Source organism: Tremella mesenterica (genome assembly GCF_000271645.1).
Source record: "Tremella mesenterica DSM 1558 unplaced genomic scaffold TREMEscaffold_1, whole genome shotgun sequence".
Lineage (NCBI taxonomy): Eukaryota > Fungi > Basidiomycota > Tremellomycetes > Tremellales > Tremellaceae > Tremella > Tremella mesenterica.
Genome location: NW_006711225.1, coordinates 3,478,701 through 3,495,824, shown reverse-complemented (window position 1 = coordinate 3,495,824; position 17,124 = coordinate 3,478,701). Strand labels below are relative to the sequence as shown.

General features: G+C 49.2%; 5 protein-coding genes across 5 annotated transcripts; 3 read left to right on the top strand and 2 right to left on the bottom strand.

The window, feature by feature from the left end:
- Positions 1 to 642: 642 nt before the first annotated feature.
- TREMEDRAFT_59090 (uncharacterized protein) lies at positions 643 to 6,820 on the top strand (the record flags this gene model as incomplete). Its single annotated transcript, XM_007001447.1, has 12 exons — positions 643 to 757; positions 805 to 885; positions 932 to 1,096; positions 1,143 to 1,211; positions 1,256 to 1,707; positions 1,751 to 2,092; positions 2,140 to 2,504; positions 2,548 to 2,768; positions 2,821 to 4,479; positions 4,538 to 6,477; positions 6,532 to 6,633; positions 6,722 to 6,820. The coding sequence occupies 12 exons, from the start codon at positions 643 to 645 to the stop codon at positions 6,818 to 6,820; spliced, it is 5,610 nt and encodes a 1,869-aa protein (XP_007001509.1).
- A 400-nt stretch (positions 6,821 to 7,220) lies between these two features.
- TREMEDRAFT_59089 (uncharacterized protein) lies at positions 7,221 to 10,579 on the bottom strand (the record flags this gene model as incomplete). The annotated part of the gene is made up of 3 exons (XM_007001446.1): positions 7,221 to 9,491; positions 9,544 to 10,141; positions 10,212 to 10,579. 3 exons carry the CDS (start codon positions 10,577 to 10,579, stop codon positions 7,221 to 7,223), a joined length of 3,237 nt encoding a protein of 1,078 aa, XP_007001508.1.
- An 822-nt stretch (positions 10,580 to 11,401) lies between these two features.
- TREMEDRAFT_72934 (uncharacterized protein) lies at positions 11,402 to 12,725 on the top strand. The gene is made up of 7 exons (XM_007002115.1): positions 11,402 to 11,443; positions 11,482 to 11,501; positions 11,548 to 11,625; positions 11,840 to 12,055; positions 12,179 to 12,313; positions 12,415 to 12,552; positions 12,657 to 12,725. The coding sequence occupies exons 1-7, from the start codon at positions 11,428 to 11,430 to the stop codon at positions 12,666 to 12,668; spliced, it is 615 nt and encodes a 204-aa protein (XP_007002177.1). The 5' UTR covers positions 11,402 to 11,427; the 3' UTR covers positions 12,669 to 12,725.
- Positions 12,726 to 12,735: 10 nt separating this feature from the next.
- Positions 12,736 to 13,421, bottom strand: TREMEDRAFT_59087 (uncharacterized protein; the record flags this gene model as incomplete). Its single annotated transcript, XM_007001445.1, has 3 exons — positions 12,736 to 13,041; positions 13,154 to 13,285; positions 13,365 to 13,421. 3 exons carry the CDS (start codon positions 13,419 to 13,421, stop codon positions 12,736 to 12,738), a joined length of 495 nt encoding a protein of 164 aa, XP_007001507.1.
- A 245-nt stretch (positions 13,422 to 13,666) lies between these two features.
- Positions 13,667 to 16,168, top strand: TREMEDRAFT_72933 (uncharacterized protein). Its single transcript, XM_007002114.1, has 9 exons — positions 13,667 to 13,976; positions 14,107 to 14,807; positions 14,852 to 15,016; positions 15,060 to 15,370; positions 15,454 to 15,730; positions 15,774 to 15,785; positions 15,829 to 15,877; positions 15,922 to 15,951; positions 16,000 to 16,168. Exons 1-9 carry the CDS (start codon positions 13,691 to 13,693, stop codon positions 16,008 to 16,010), a joined length of 1,842 nt encoding a protein of 613 aa, XP_007002176.1. The 5' UTR covers positions 13,667 to 13,690; the 3' UTR covers positions 16,011 to 16,168.
- The last annotated feature ends 956 nt before the right edge of the window (positions 16,169 to 17,124 follow it).

Here is a 17,124-nt window from a genome sequence, read left to right as displayed (position 1 = left end):
TCTTGGCAGCTTGTTTATCAGCTGATCGAGAATGATCGAGGATTTTGAACAAACGCGATCAGATGTACAGGTGTGAAGCTCTGTAAAAGTCAAGTCTAATGTATAGATGGGATGTAGATGGCCGGTAAAGGCAGTTGCAGTTGCAGTTGAGATTTGCGGTAGTAGAGCGGGATCAAATTCTTCCCTGCCAGTGACGTCTTTGCCACCATTGCACAGCTCAGTAGCGCGTAGGGATAATCCCGACGGAACTCGAATTAATCCCGACGAAATTTTGCCACTTTCTCCCAAAATACGTCACTCAACCCGAGGATCCCTCCACTACTGACCCAAATACCTACGGAATGTCCCCAAATCCCCCCTGTATTGAATATGCATCCTACCGTGGCTTCTTGCATATCTATGGGTTGCCACACGTATTCTGAAGCCATTCATGCAGGCAGAACCTCCGAATTCGGAGTCCTTGGTTCTCTACAGCCATTTGGAGTTCAAATTCGGAAACGCCCCCGAAAGGATGTGTCCTTCAACCCTAGGCACTGTTTGGCGGTGATTGGGCAATCATTTTTCTCCTCTTCTTATTTCAATCATCTTCTTTCCATTGATTTAAACATAATAGTAACTTACTGAATTAAGCTCACAAGCTTTATGTCTCAGAATAATCAAGCTGATCAACTCATTCTCAACGCTTTAAAGAGAAAGTCGCCTTTTCGTGGTCGACCTCCGAAAGTGTATGCTCCTAGTGCACAATCACCATCAACATGTCAGTGTCTCCTCTGAAGATTATCTCACCCCTTACTAACTATGTAGCCGGTCCTTCTCACCCTATTGAGCCTTCTTCTATCAACAGGACAGCTTCGGAGATCCAGTCAGTTTCGGTTTCGGTGCCCTGTGAGACATTCTCTTTTCCTCTTGGTTCATTGAAGCTTATGCTCAGTGAACAAACCGCCGCCCTTTCCTGAACCACCCCAGCTGAGCTCAAGAGGGGCTTCTTCTCCATCTCCTTGTCATAAAGTAGCTCAGCCCGATCTCCTTCCAACCCCCTCTGCCTCCCTGCCTGCTTCCGAAACGCGACTGGAATCGCATTTGGATTCGGTGGCCTGTGAGGCAGTTTCTTTTCCTCTGGGTTCATTGAAGCTTATGCTCAGTAAATCATTCACAGCAGTTTCCCAAATCGTCTCCTGGTCACAAGATACCCCTGTCCACGGCTGATTCCAGTGAGTACTTTTGGATCCCCTTTATGTATCAACTGACAGGAGAGTTGCATCAGGAGATACTCCTGCATCGTCCAACGGTATTGGTATTGTGACACCAGATTCGGTACCCTGGACAGAGCTGGTCATGGCCTCCCCCTCCGCTTCATTGTCTTCGGCCGTGCAAGCTTCAGCACCCAACTTATCCGCTGCCGTTCCGAAATGGTCTCCCTCTCAACCTCCGAATCCCATTTCGGTAGAAGATGAGATCATCACTGCTAGGCAAGAGGCGGCCGGGCGCTTCCGAATTGTCAATATCTCTTCCGAATCATACTCCGTACCACGTCCTGAGGCTCCACTCTTGGCACTCAAAGCTCCTCGCACCGACGCTAGTCTTGGGGTCAACATACGTGCTTTGGAAACCTTCTGTCGTTTACCGAATCCTGACCTGGTGGATGATGATCGCTATGAACAATTCGAGGTGGCTTTTCATCATATCCCGAAAGCGTTTGACTCTTTGGTCAGTGTTCTGTTTTGGAGAGTTACAACCGTTGATATATCAGCGTCAGGACTACCTCATTGAGACCCAGCATATATCCAAATGTGTTCAAGTGGAATGGTTGGATCCCCCTGGTTTATTACCCGCCGACATCAGGGGAAGACATGGCCTCTTCTTTGTCTCCGACAGTGCTGTCGCCGCATACCCGAATCGGACAGTGTTTCGGTCGATCTTCCGATGCAGTGGCAACTGTACCCAGATCCAGCCAACTTTGAACAGTGTCCACCACCATGTTGAGCCGAAAGCAAAGGATGAAACACAAACAACAGCCGAAGCTCACCCTCCAACTGCTGCCAGTGCACGATATTCCTCAAGAGCACGTTTAAAGTGTGATCTTTTTCTTGAGGTGGGTCATATAAGGATGATTCATCTTCACTAAGCTGATTTTCTTAGATACGAATGACCCCCAGCAATATCCGAAAAGGGGTCTGTTGTCTGATCCGCCCGAAAGCTGCATATCACGGTCAACCGAACCCGTTGACATTACTTCGGATTTCGCCACATCTCCGAAACCTACTCCATGATGCTGCAACTCTGGTGGGAACGACTGAGTCACGTCTTCGGCTTCGGTGGTACAATTCCTTCTGCAAGATTCACCCCTATGTCCTATGGGTCAAGGCAAATTATCCCGAGCGTCTTCCTACCACCACTGACTTCCAAACTGCCATCCGAACGGCTCTGCGGCAGGAAAGGCTGGATCGGCTACCACTGGCGGCGATAAGTATCTTACATGAGGCCAATCCAAGCTCTTTCCTGCAGTATGTAGCCAGCGTTTCCTTGTCCTCATGAGCTGACTGTCAGTTGTGAATATCCTGAAGGCCTGGCACTCGGTGGCACTCAGCCATTCCCAGCGGACTCTTCGTTCATTGCAATCATCAGTCCGAAACATGCATTGCAATCAGCAATTCGGCATGCCACAGATCGGGGCCTCTTTCTTGATTCGTCTTGGAGAAATAAGAATGCAATACGCTGTCCCGTCACCTTGCTAGCCACAGTAAATGAATATGGTCATATGGTCCCTGGTGAGTCCTGTGGTTTGAAGGGTTTCGGGTTTCGGAGCTGACAATGCTCCAGTAGCTGTCATGGTCTCGAATCACGCCAACACCGATTCCTATACCGAATTCTTGAGCGTTATCCGAAAGGCTATCAAGAAAGAAGCGAAAGCATTACTCAAGGGCAAATCATCAGTGGTCTCCGAATATGAGAATGAAGAGCAAATCCTCATCAACGCCGAATACATTCACGAGGAGGATTTCCTTCCACTACATTTCATGATTGATTGTGATGACGCCGAACGAAAGGCCATTGAGGAGGTCTTCCCGGGAACTCCAATTCGGTTATGCCAATTCCATTTCATGCACGCCGCCCGATCTCGAGCACTTCGGCTATTTGGGAGTGATCTGGTGGGTACCGAAAAGGCCTTTGCCTTCCTTGTGGCACTTCGGAGGTGCCAACGATGTTCCGAAGAGGAGTCTTGGTCAGAAGCTTTTGCTCGACTAGAAGCCGATGTTGCGGCAATCAGCAATAACGATCCCGAAATTTGGGACAAAATCAGAACCTGGCTCCTGTCTGAATGGTTCAGCGACAGATGGAGGGGATACCTTGTCGACTATGGTCTGCCACCTCATCACACCCGAGATGGTACTCTCTCAACAAACAACTTTGTCGAAGCGGCATTTCGGACCTTTGACAGAGTATTCCTTGAATCTCGAGCCAACAAACGTATAGACAAACTCCTCACAATCATCATCGACGTTTACTTTCCCATGTATCTCCATTCACCACCAACATCTGCCCGCTGTGACCCCACAGTTCTGTCACACATACTTCAAGGACTGGAGCTTTGGGAGCAAGGGGCGGTTAGGGAATGTTTCGGAGACGAGATGCCTATGTCATTGAGAGGTCAACTAGATCATACATATTGTGTGACATCCTCCGAATCGAGCAAAACAACACCGGACTTACATTACTGTGGGATCAAAGACAAAACTCGTGAACGATGCTCCTGCAGATACTTTACCGAAACAGGCAAAAGGTGCTCGGGTCTCTGGGCATTGTACTGCTTTCACACTTGTGGCTCCTCCGAAACGTATTCTAATGGTGTCACGGCAAACGAACTGCGACTGCAGACTCGAGCTATACAACTACAAAGACGGTTGGGAGAGATATCTTATCCATTGGATCAAGAAGACCTTGTTGCCTATTGGGGACATGACCCTTCGGAGCCTGTGTGGCATGATTGGTCCTCCGAGCAGCCTCCGAAACAGGGCAAGCTCATCAGCATTGATAGTGCCAACCTTGATTTTGTCGAGCCCGATTCGCCCATTACCCGCCGAAACCGATTCCTCAACCATTCTGACGACCATCCCTCAACCACTGCCACGTTACCGGTTTCAAGACCAGAGGCTGATAAGGGTGGCCGTCCAGCAGCTCACCGCCCTCTGCATCCTTATCGCCAAAAGACAGCCCCCACAAAAGCTGGCATTCCTCGGGACGCACTACCACCACGAGATCGACCTGTTGGAGCAAAGAATTATCTTCAATCCTGTTTTGCTCTGTCGTTGTTCCATATTGTCTTCCGAATTCCAGCCTTCGTGTCCGCATTCAACGAAGCTAATGACGCTCTCAGGCCTCACGCACCTTCTTTGATTGTCTTACTAGGTGACTTTCTTAAAGCCATTTCGGTAACTAGACGGCTGGTGGATCTGAAGGACATTGTACCGATCCTCCGAAGTGAGTTCCCTTCCTCCATCATTGCTGCCAATCAGCATGTTCATTTGCTGATATGCAGGTGAGAACTTGATAGATGAAGAATCTCAGCATGATCCGTGTGAACTGTTTCTCAGAATGACAAGCAAATTCAATCAGATCATTGAACAGAACCCGATTCGGAACACATTCCAATTCGGAGTAACCTGGGAATATGTCTTTCAGCCCTGTTCCCACGCAGTCCCTGTCAGGCAAGAGACATCCTCACTGGAGAAGCAAATGACCGTTCTCCAAATCTATCCACATGGCTCATCACTTAACCTCATCCAGCTCATCAACCTTTCATTGTGGCGTTCATGCAGTCCCCAACATTGCTTTTCGGTACCATGTAATGGACGAATGGCCGTCACTCGAGCACGAGCCAAGATGTCCTTGGAATCCAACAACCTGCCCCGCATGTTACTCCTCAACATTGTCTGGGATCTCCGAAACCCCTCTGCACACCAAGTGATCCACCCTTTTGACATTCCCGAAACTATCAACCCAGCGCAGGTTTCGGCCGTACCTCCTCCTATACTCCCCAGCAATCTTCCAATGTACAGATTGAAGGGAATGCTCTGCCGAAAGGGGGACACCGTGCAGGTGACCAGTGGACACTATGTGGCTTTGATAAAGCATGATGATGTGCTGTGGGAGATTGACGACGAAAAAACCTCTCGTATGTTTCTGAACCGGGACGCTTTCGGTGGTACACGATTCCCGGTCTTGCTGTTCTATACACTGGAAGATGAAGTCAAGCCATCAGCAAGTCAACCCATTGCCAAAAAGAGACGACTGAATAAGCCAAGTGGGAAAGCAATGTCAAAATCGGCTTCGAATCCTGAAATACCAAAAGCTGAAGGCCCAACACTGGAAGCACCAAACCCCCAACCTCCCGTTTCGGACGCCATACCAGCTAATTCTTCAAATTCGGAGCTGCCAACTTCGGCCCCGCCAACGCTTGAACCTCCGAATTCGGGAGATCCGAAAGTTCCTCCTCCAAACCCAACGGAACAAGAACCTGCCCCAGTTGATGTCCAGTCCACAAGCTTGGCGCCCACCAGTACCCCTACAGACCCCACCGCTTCTCAGCCCAATGTTCTTCCCACAGTTTCTCAGGGTACCATCCCTCCGAAGCCTACACATATTTCTCCACCTGGTGATGAACCTCCCGAAAGCGGGCCTTCCTCGAGCAACATGCTGTGCCAAACCAACACACCCCAGGGTGAATCGGCTCCCCCCGATCAAGCTATCAGTCTCAATCCCACTGTAGCTTCTCAAGACATTACAGCAGAACCAGATTCCCCATCATCATCCATGGACATTGATCCTCCAAGTGTCGTTCCCACTGTTGAACGCTCTCCCTCACCCGAGGTTCCGCAGTACTGTCAACTAGAAAAGGCTCAGTCAGTCATTGCCGAAAGACTAGCACAAGTTCAGTGGCGTTCGGGGGAATCCTTTCAACCTCTCATCTCCGTCAGCACATTTCACGATGTTGATAGCCTTTCGGACGATCTCCTTGAGGACCTGTGCGACCAGATGGAAGCTATGTTTCATGACATGGCCGAAGATGAGCATAAGGGCTTGAAGCTGCAGGGTGTAGACTCCACATTCGGGTCAAAAACGTTGCGTAAGTTCTACGGAAGGAATGAGTGGTACACCAATTTCGGAATCGATGATATCTTGCTTTCGGTGTCAGCTTTCATCCGAAATTGTGTGAATCTGGGGATTGGAATGTCTGACCCCATACCAAACTCGTTTGTTTACCGAACCCTAGCTGCTGGTGACAACTGGAACCCATACATACCTGGAGGTACGCCATGGCCTTCTCTGGGCAAGGACGGGCAATGGAGGAAAGAGAACACAGTTGGGGTTCTGATGTCGAGCTCCCATTTTGAGACACTGGTAATCTTTGGGCCACAGAAGCTGGTGTTGATGTATGATGGGGCAGGGGGGACTTATGATTCGGGAGAACAGAAGAAGGTAAGTTGGTCATTCAAAATTACTTCAATGAGGTGCAGCGTCACTGATCAATAGCAATGGTCACGCCTGCTAGAACGCCGTTTGTCCTGGGAAGTCAGAAAAGGCATAGCAACAGAGGCTGAAGCTATGGGTTGGTTGATTGCTCCAAATTCTCAGGTGAGTACAGTACTACTCCCAAGCTCAATAATGACGTTCAGGCTACCAGGGATAACCTGGACTGGGTTACACAAGTGGACTCACACAGCTGTGGTCCTCTAGCATGTGCCGCTGCATGTCTTCTTCTCCAGGGAATCAGACCGACTGCTTCTGTGCTTGGGGTGTTGTGCATGAATATAATGACTAATATACCTCTGGATGTAAAAATACACTTGGTTTGATGCAGATTGGGGCTTGATTATCTTTCCCAAGTGAGTCCGAAGGCACTCCCGAAACACCGAAAACCCCTCCGAAAGCACATCTGACCATCTCATGTATTCCAATATTGTACTGCTTAGGGTCACTAGTCATTGTGTCTACCCAGTGCTTATTTGGATAGTCATAAGCTCTCTTGCAGTGATATATGCAGCCATGACTGTCCGAAATTGGTCAAGGCTGTCCGAAGTCGGTCCGAATTTTGGGGACAATTAATCCTACTACAAGGATCTCTCGCTCACTGACACAAGAAACAGTGAAGTATCTCTTGCAGGGATGTATGCAACATGAGCCAGGCTGGAAGAGTTCAGACATGGAATGCATTACACAGGCTAGTTCACACACAGATGAGACATTTGGACCCCAAACATAGAAAGACCGAAACATGAAATGAAAACACCGAAACGGAAACTCGGCAAAATGAACAAGTGACAGTACATACAAGGGAACTGTAACACGGATGTCCCGTGTCTTCTCGATCGAGTTTCGGAGAGATCTGCATTTGTGGGGATTGTGGGAATGGCATCATGAGGTGTTGGTCCTGAAGAAAGTACATTTTCGGAGTTGGAAGGGTCATTTTCGGGATTCGGTGCGGTATTTTCGGAGTTTCGAGCGGTGATCTTGGTGGAAGGGAGATCAAGACTGTGAGCTCTTCTTCGGTCAGAGTACTCGTTCGGCTTCGCAGGGGAGGTCCTAAGGTCAAAGCGGAATTGTTGCCGAGCCTTTTCTTGTTTGGCCTCTTGGAGTTCTGACTCAAGTTGCCTGATGGTGTAGTTGGCCGATTCCCACTCCTCTTGATCCACTTGAAGGTCCGCCCGTAACTTCTCATTTGCTCCCTCCAACTGCGCTTTGAGTTCCTTCAACCCTACATTCTCCATCTCAGTCTCATTTTGCAGGGCAGCGGTAATTTGCACAAACTGCAATGCCTCGTCGATTTGCTGTTGCATTACTCCCTTAGCTGCTTCAGCCTCCGAAAGACGAGCTCGGAGAGTTTCCAATTCGGTGTTTTCCTTCTCAGCCATCTGTCTGGCCAGATCTGAACACCGCTGTTCAGCAAACTGACGAGCCTGAGCCTCCTTTTCCTTATCCCCCATTGCACTAGCGAACCTCTGGCTCATAGTCTTGAGCCCTTCCTGAGTCTCCTCCAACTGCTTTCGGATTGAAGCAATTTCGGCGTCCTTTTCGGCGGTGACTCGGGCAACAGCATGATCTCTCTCCTCATTCTTATCAATCTGCTCTTTGTACAGCCGGTCCAGTGTCTTTACCTCTCCTTGAGCCACATCTCTTTCAGAAACCACCGAGTCATACCGCGCTTTGAATTCACTCCATGTCCCATTGATAGCTCTCACACCCGAAAGTGATTGTGTGACACTTTCGGAGAAGGCTTGATGACGTCCTCGGTTGATTTCTCGGTAATAGTCTATCATTTCGGAAACTTGAGCAACCATTCGGGAAGAGAATTGCTCCTCAAACTGAGCCTGAGTCTCTTGAAACTCACTCATACGATGCAGACACTGTTCAACTTCGGGCATGGTAGACGGTGGAGCCGGGATGTAAGGGACAACCTTTTCGGGTGCAGGCTGGTCCAAGGAAGGGACAGTGGGCCTTTGGGTCCGAAATTCGGGCTGGAGTGGTGGGTTCATTTGAGGGAGTTTACTGACCACATTGACCGAAGTGACAGGAATGGAGGGTATCTGACCTGGCAAAGCTGTGGGACCAGAGCCAACGAATTCTGAATGAGAACGAATGAGAGAAGTGGGAGGTGGAGTCTGAGGGGGAGCCGATTGGGAAGCAAAGAGTGGAGGAACTATGGGCTTCGGAGCCATCGTGGGTTTCGGAACATTGGTTGATGGGTTTGGACCAGGAAGACTCTGCACACCTGATCGACCCAGGCGCTTCTGCTGTAGCCACTGCTTTACCTCTGCAAACGTATGCAGTGAGGTAGGTAGTGGGGAGATTTGGGGAGGGCCAGAGACGAGAGAAGAAGACCCAGGTTGAAGGTTTGGAGGAGGGCCTGCTTTCGGAGCAGGGGAGGGGCTGGGGAAGGGGGCCGGTGTGACACTTTTAGCTTGGTGAGGCGAAGGGATTGTTGGTGATTCTTGCAATGTAACACCCAAAACCGATTGTGTTTGTGCTATAAATGGGTCTAGAGCAGAGGGAACGGCCTGTTGTCGAACAGATACGGCAGGAGAAGGAACAGGACCAACAGGGGACATTGTGGGCACCTTTTCGGAGGTAAGATCCATTTCGGGCTGGGGAGGACCTTGTTCAATGGAGAACGGACGAGCCCGTTTCGGTTCGGCCTGGGACTCTTCTACATCCTCCAGGGCACGCTTGTTCACAGGAGGATGAACAGGACTACTTCGGACAAGTATCGGAGAAACCCCAGCTGGCAAACCTGCAGAGAAAACGGGGGGGGCGATTTCGGAGGGTTCCTTTTCGGGAACAACATCGGCAAATTTTGGAGGGCGGGGAGGGAATCGTGGCCTCTCATTTCGGGCTGTAGATGGTTCCGGTTGAGGTCCTTCTTCCCCATCATCTTGACCCAAGCTGGAATCTTGAACAAGAATAGGACCAGCTGGAGAAGACAGTTCTGTTTCTCCCTAAAAGTCAGCTGCTGAGACTTGCTTTCAGTTCGGAACCTAGAAAACTCACCTCCGAACGAGGTTGCTCTCTAGCAGACGTAGGCGCTTCGGTGAGAGGTTTCGGAGAAGGTCTGACAACCCATTTCGGACCGGGTTTTGCAGCATCCCCAGCTGCGACAGTGCCTCCCCTAGCAGTCCTACGCTTGTCCTTCGGTCCTACCGGTTGCTGCAGTGGCGCATTTGAGAACCCAATCGCCGTGGAAGCTGCAGGGGGAGCTTTTTCTTTTCCCTTTCCTTTTCCTTTTTCGGGAGGGGGGGGAGAAACCGATTTCTTGGGAGCCGAAGCTCTTGTGGAGCGTGTTGTGGTGGCTGGCCGGCGAGGTTTCGGAGGGGAGGGATGTGGTGAATGTTCAGAGTCCGATGAGTCCGAATCAGAATCCGAGCTGTCCTCAGGCTTGTCCTGACCTTGTGATGACTTTTTCGGTCGTTTTTCACTTTCGGAGGACTCTTCGACAAGGAAATTGGTCGGCTTGCCCTTGAGGGAGCAGGTGAGAGGGGGCTTTGTGGAGTTATAACAGTGCACACAGACACGAAACTTTCCTTCGTCCCAACGGTTGAGAAACACTGGTCGACCATCAGGTACATTGACACATTTCACTTCGGGATGTCTGAGATCAGCATTGAGTTTCGTTAATTTCTCCCGAATTCGGGAGCCATATTTGATAAACCAATACTCACGTGTAATTGAAAGCCGAAACACAAAACTGGACATGACAGTTTGGCTTTGTGGCCGACTCATCCGCCGAATAACATCGTGACCCTCTAGTAATCGCCCGAATACCCTCTTCCTTCATTTGTTTCGGGGTAGCTTCCCGAAGTCCTAGCTTTTCAGCAAGCTGAGGAAGATACTTCGGCTCTGCATGCCACCAGGGCTGGAGGTAGAACCCTATCTCAGCTTGAAAAGAACGAAGTGATTTCTCATTCTTCCAAATGGGGTGTTGTGGCTGAAGATACTTTTGGAAGTGAACATGGTCGGGGTGTAATTTGTAACCCTTCGGAGGGTTTACACTGGATTTATCTGTTTTTGGGTCGAAGGGGTTCGGCATTTTGAGAAAGAGGTCAAAGAGGTCAGAGAGATTGGGAGGAAGGGGGAGTGGGAAGACTCTAATTTTGATGATAAGATAATTCGGACGAGCCACGGACGAGCCAAGGCGGAAGGTGAGATGAAGCACACAGATGCAGAATGAGCAGTGAGATCAGTTGAGAGTGAGCAGTGGAGAGCTGGCTAATGTATGCTGGAAAAAGATATGAAGATGCTGAAGTGAAGTGAAGTGAAGAGAAGAAGTGAATTGAAGGAATTGAAGGAATGAAAAAGGGGGAAAATCGCGTCAGCCCGTGTTAGTACTTAGTAGAAGTTCAATCAACACATCACCATCAGACACGTCAACATGATGGATCCTTAAGAGAGTTTTGTGCATTCAGAGGATGTATTACCATGAACATGAACATACATACATACTTACATACATGAAAGAAGCTATTCACTTGGGTAGATTGGTAGTCAGTAGTGAGTATGTGACTATCACCGAAAGCTCCCGAATTCGGCCGAAAGGGGACCGAAAAGGAAGTAGGATTTCGGGCTGGGGACATTGCCCATGCCCCTGTGGTCAATACTCCGAAAGCTGTGCCGAAAATGGTATGAATAGACTCAGAAGGCGTCAGGCATTCCAATGATATCAGAAAAGCCCCGGAAAGATGATTTTCTAATAGTGAAGGTATTTGGGTCAGTAGTGACGGGATATGGGAGTTGAACGTCGTATTTTGGGAGAAAGTGGCAAAATTTCGTCGGGATTAATTCGAGTTCCGTCGGGATTATCCACTTTTGCAGCTCAGTACCAAGGTCGTCCATCTATTGCATACGAACGACCCTTACTTTGACACCTTCTCAGTAACGATGAGTCATCTAGAGAGTGAGTCAAGACATATGTGAAAAGAGCTGATCGAATAGAATCACTCTTTCAGCTCAAAGTGGGTCAGAAAGACTTTGTACACGCTGTTTGAAACTCATGAGCAGTTCACCGCCAAATCTCTACAGAGACAAGCTAAGAAGGCTAATAAGGATGAAGCGACAGAGAAGAATAAGTTAAAGCAGGTATGGTCGTATCTTTCTTTGATTGAGATGGGCTAATCATTTTTCTCTATTCCTTCCCTCAAACCTTTGTTGTTTCGCTGCCTTTTCTGTCAACACCACGCCTTCGTCTTGAATATCATGAATCAATTTCTCCGATATGGTCCATGTCGTTCTTTCGGTATCACTCACTTCGCAACTTGATCACATGTGTTCGAAATGGATCACTCGACAATAGGCCTTGCAAAAAGGAAACACGGACGGTGCCCGTATATACGCTCAAAATGCTATCAGAAAGAAAACAGAAGGACTCAATTTACTTCGACTCGCTTCACGGATCGACGCCGTGGCTTCACGAGTAGAGACGGCTGTGACGATGAGGACGGTCACCAACAGTATGGGTCAGGTGGTCAAGGGTATGGACAAAGCTATGGAGAGTATGAACTTGGAACGGGCGAGTCATCCTTTCTAATTCGTGCACACCATTTCGAGACTGTAAATCCAGACTGGTCTTTGCTCCTGAGAGCATCCACAATGAAGATGGGTACATGCAGATGAGGGTCAAGCTGACAATCAGATATCCATGGTGATGGACAAATTCGAATCACAATTTGCGGACTTGGACGTTCAGACGGGATATATGGAATCGACGATGAGCGATACGACAGCTTTGACAACGCCGCAAGATCAAGTGGATGCTTTGATAAATAGGGCAAGTGTCTCCTTTTCACTTTCCCCCGTAACTTCCACCATCTTCACTCTTCACTCACGGCAGGTATCATGTGAATGAACCGAGTGATGATTGACTCTCAGGTCGCTGATGAAGCCGGGTTGGAAATTCGGCAAGGTCTCGGAGAGGCTCAGGTACCTGAGGCTGCTCCAGCGCAGACACAATCAGAAGCCCCTTTGGAAGAGGATGGTCGATTAGCCGAGCGATTGAGAGCCTTACGAGTGAGCCACGACACTTTACTTCCCCTCCCCTCTCCAATTTTCCTGGCCCAATCGACGGATTTTTTCACTAGGTAGAAACATGTGAACCTTCACTGACTCTCCAGCCTGCAGTGTAGAGCAGTGTGTCCATGCAATGTTTGTACTATACACTTATGCACCTCTTGATCTTCTCTTCTTTCCACCTTAGACCGTCTTTACACCTGAACGTGGAGTGCCTTTGTCACCTATTCTACCGATGGAGTCCACGTTGGGCGCACCCCACACAGTTACGTTATTCGTATTTGTCTCAACCCATCCTCTTCTCTGCACCCAAGATAGATCACTCAGTCTTCGTGGAAACCATGATAGTGGCGAAGATGATATTGTCTGAGTGGTGGAGGGAGGTGAGGATTCGAGGGAAGAACCAAGACGTTTATCTCTTTCTTCATCTTCGATGGACCGAATTTTTCTACGTTCTTCCAGGGGAGGGAGGAGATCGGCGACATCACTCTGAGTATCAGCATAAATCGAGCCCATCCATGAGAAACATCACAACCGCAATGGTTAGATAGGCGGGAGAAGAAAAGGGGCGGAGTTTGAAGAAAAGCGATGAACCACTCACAAAATCATCCTGCTTCACAGCTGAAATGGAATAAGAATATACGCCCAAGATGAACAATGTCAATCCACCTCCGACGATAAAGTTGGCAGTCCGGAATGGTCTCCTCGCTCTTGCCAAACCGGGTGATGTGCCCTGTGGGTCAGGTGGAGCCCTGGGTATATTCGGGAGATTATGGATCGCAATGGCATGGTAGGAGAGTTGTCATACTCACATGACCTTGGGGATGATATGTATCAAAGCCGTTCAAAGGGTTAGACGTCCCCGTCATGGTGAATTCCGATGTTTTGTTGTTCTTCAAGTGGAATATCGCTGGCAGACAGACATGTAGCATGCACCACCACTGGAGCCAAAAGTGCGCAAAATTGATTCCGTCGGAATACTTAACCGGTCAACCGGCGCCCCCTTTAGAGTTAGCCCTTCCGCCATTGGCCATTGCATTCTTCCAAACTTTTCTCCCTCCTTGTCTATACCATCGATCCCGTCTCTTTCTAACCTCAATCTCTGTCTTGTAATCTCTTTGTTGTTGTGCAAAGTATCATGACACTTTTATCTCGTCGTCTCGGATCCTCTCCCTCTCTCCTTGCTTTCGTCCACTCGACCCGTCATGTCCCCCTCCATCGCGTCCCCCGATCGCGGACACTTGCCACTGAAGCGGAAGAACCGTTCGATCCCTTGTCTGTCGAACGCGCATCGGACGAGGTAGATGTATGTATAGTAGGTGGTGGCCCTGCAGGTCTGAGTGCTGCTATACGACTCAAACAGCTCGAGCAGGAGAAGGGTAATGATCTGAGAGTGGTCGTTTTGGAGAAGGGGGGTGAGGTTGGTGAGTGATTCATAATTGTCAATCTCTTCCGCATGATCAATGTCATTACTCACCCACATCGGTTCAAATCGAAGGAGGGGATAGTCTGCGGGCTTGGGCTGATCGAGGCGGACCGAGCGCTGGTAGGCAGTGATTGATGTTGTAGGAGCTCATATCCTATCCGGGGCAGTCATAGAAACTCGGGCATTGGACGAACTCTTGCCGGATTGGAAGTCACTAGGTGCACCTCTGAACCAGCCTGCTACCTCTGACAGTATGCGATTCCTCACGTCCTCATCTTCTTTCCCCATGCCCCACCCTCCACAAATGAATAACAAAGGTAATTACATCGTTTCGCTCTCTCGCTATACCGCTTGGTTGGGAGAACAAGCCGAAGCTGCTGGAGTCGAAGTCTACCCAGGATTTGCAGGTTCTCGAGTACTTTACACCGAGGATGGAACTGGTGTCAAAGGTGTTTGTACTGGAGATGTCGGTTTGGACAAGAACGGACAACCTAAAGATTCGTACGAGCCTGGGATGGAGTTTCATGCCAAAGTCACCTTGATAGCTGAAGGAGCACACGGCAGTCTGTCAAAAGAAATACAGAAACGATTCAACTTACGAGAAGGGGTTGATCCTCAGACGTATGGAATAGGTATCAAAGAAGTTTGGAGAGTACGGGATGAGGTATATGAACCCGGAAAGGTGGTACATACCCTCGGGTGGCCGTTAGACTACAAGACTTATGGTGGGAGCTGGCTCTACCACATGGAAGACAATATGGTCAGTATAGGTTTGGTGGTCGGACTGGATTATGAAAATCCATATCTCTCGCCATACAAGGAATTTCAGGTGAGCTTCCGTAAAAGTAGGTCCATGAAAAGCTCATGTGTTAGCGAATGAAACATCATCCTTTCTTTGCCAACATCTTGAAAGACGGAGAAAGATTGGCATACGGCGCTAGAGCATTGAACGAAGGTGGTCTCCAATCAATACCGAAACTTCACTTTCCCGGGGGAGCCCTGATAGGTTGTTCAGCTGGTTTTCTGAATGTCCCAAAAGTCAGTATCCGCTTGGGCCGTATTCCACCGGTTGACGAAGCAGATAAAGGGAACACACAACGCCATGAAATCAGGTATACTAGCTGCAGAAACAGCTTACTCAGCGCTACATCCTGAAAAAGAGATAGACACGGACCAACCGCTCGATATGTCTCCATATGAAGAAGCGGTAAAGGCGTCGTACATCTGGAAAGAGCTGAAGGAGGTTCGAAATTTGAGACCATCCTTTCATAACCCATTGGGCCTTTGGGGTGGTATGGCATATTCAGGTGTGGACAGCTTGATCTTGAGAGGTCGAGTTCCGTGGACTTTTCACAACAAGATTGAAGATTATGCGGCGACAAAGAAGTCCAGGTGGGTGATCCAACGTTGACCTGTCTCCTTGTTTCGGGTTTTTCAACGGTTTGTAATAGTCGCGGCGTCGCTGATGCTTTCAGTGAGGTTAAACCTATTCAGTATCCCCAACCAGACGGAAAGCTGTCATTCGACATCCTCACTTCAGTCAGTCTGACAGGAACGAATCACGCAGAGAACCAACCCGTTCATCTTCGATTACCGGACGAACAAGATGCCCGCGCAAGACATACAGAGACGAATGTGAAAGATTATGCCGGATTGCTGGGGAATGTCTGCCCGGCTGCCGTGTACGAATACGCCGACGCGGAGGCCGGTGAAGCGGACGCGGAGGGAAAGAAGTTTGTCATTAACTCCCAGGTATGTCTCTTTGTACTGAAGTGACGCTCACGCTGACCTTTAGAATTGCATACATGTAAGTTACCAAAGAAGATGCTAAAAGTATACTGAACTGTTAGTGCAAGACATGCTCGATCAAAACGCCCACTCAAGATATAACCTGGACCGGTCCGTTTGCATCCAATCTCCCACATGTCAGAGCTGATGAGCAGTCCCCGAAGGCGGCGGTGGTCCCAAGTACGGTATGTCGCGTATTTGTCCTACTCCGAGAAATACGCTGACCGGCCAAGCTATGACATAATGCCCTCCTCCTCTCGCCGCATTTGATACCTTCCAGCTTAGCCCCTTTCTCATGCTGTCCTCCGTAGGCAGCCCGATTATCCGGAATTGCTATCCCAATACAACGACCCTTTGTCCTCTACCCTGATCTTCCATTCATGCATTCGCATCGCATGGTTTATTGCGTCCGACGAGTACTAGCTCCTTCACCCCGCGGGGGATCTACGTTTGGTGTGTTCTTCCAATCCCTTTCTTTGTTACTTGGTGTCGTCTTCCCCTGGAATACTCATACTTACGTCGTGTTTCATCCCTTTCTGACAATCTTCCATTCTTCAAAGTCAATTCACCACTTGTCACTCGGTAATCCGGTTGTCACCGGTTAATCTCACAACTCGGTGGGAGTTTGAAGCCCCTTCTCCCCCCCTGGAATATCTTCAATCATCCCAATTTTGCACCCCATTCTACGAGATGACATGACGATCATCCATTCACTACAGCCAGTTGCTGTATCACACACTGCTCCCTCCTCTGCGCTTCTTGGCTCGAGGCCGGCGCCGGATGTACGGAGTTCGGTAGTCCGTGAAAAGGTCCTTCCGAGACTTCTACCTTTGTCCTCCTTTATTCTCCACCTCCTTGCACCTCCTCATTGCCTTCTTCCTCGGGCACTCCGCCTCCACATTAAGCTGACGCACTATACAAACTCTTTTGAAAATTAATGCTCGATACCCCTGACCTCCTTCCTGCCCCCGGCGAGGGGCAGGGGTGTGAACAGCATCCGGATAACTTCCTTTCTCCATCAAGAAATCAACATCTGTGTCTTGTAACATTGATATAATTCACTCATTCAACCTCTTTTCATCTCTCCTCACGTCATAGCTCTCACAACTTCTCCCACTGCCCCCTTCACCCACGCCTCTCACCGCGTACTCCCGATCCTTTATACCACCCGAAGACGAAAACAACGGACAATCCACCATCTCTGACTGGTTCAGCCCGATTTGACCGATAGCTCGTCTAGCCTGAGAAGCACCCGATTGACACGCACGATACTCGAGCACCGCTGGCCGGCTTGACTCTCATAGCTTCAAACATACAAGATCCGCCTCTCTCACACCCGTATTCCTCGCCCCACTTCA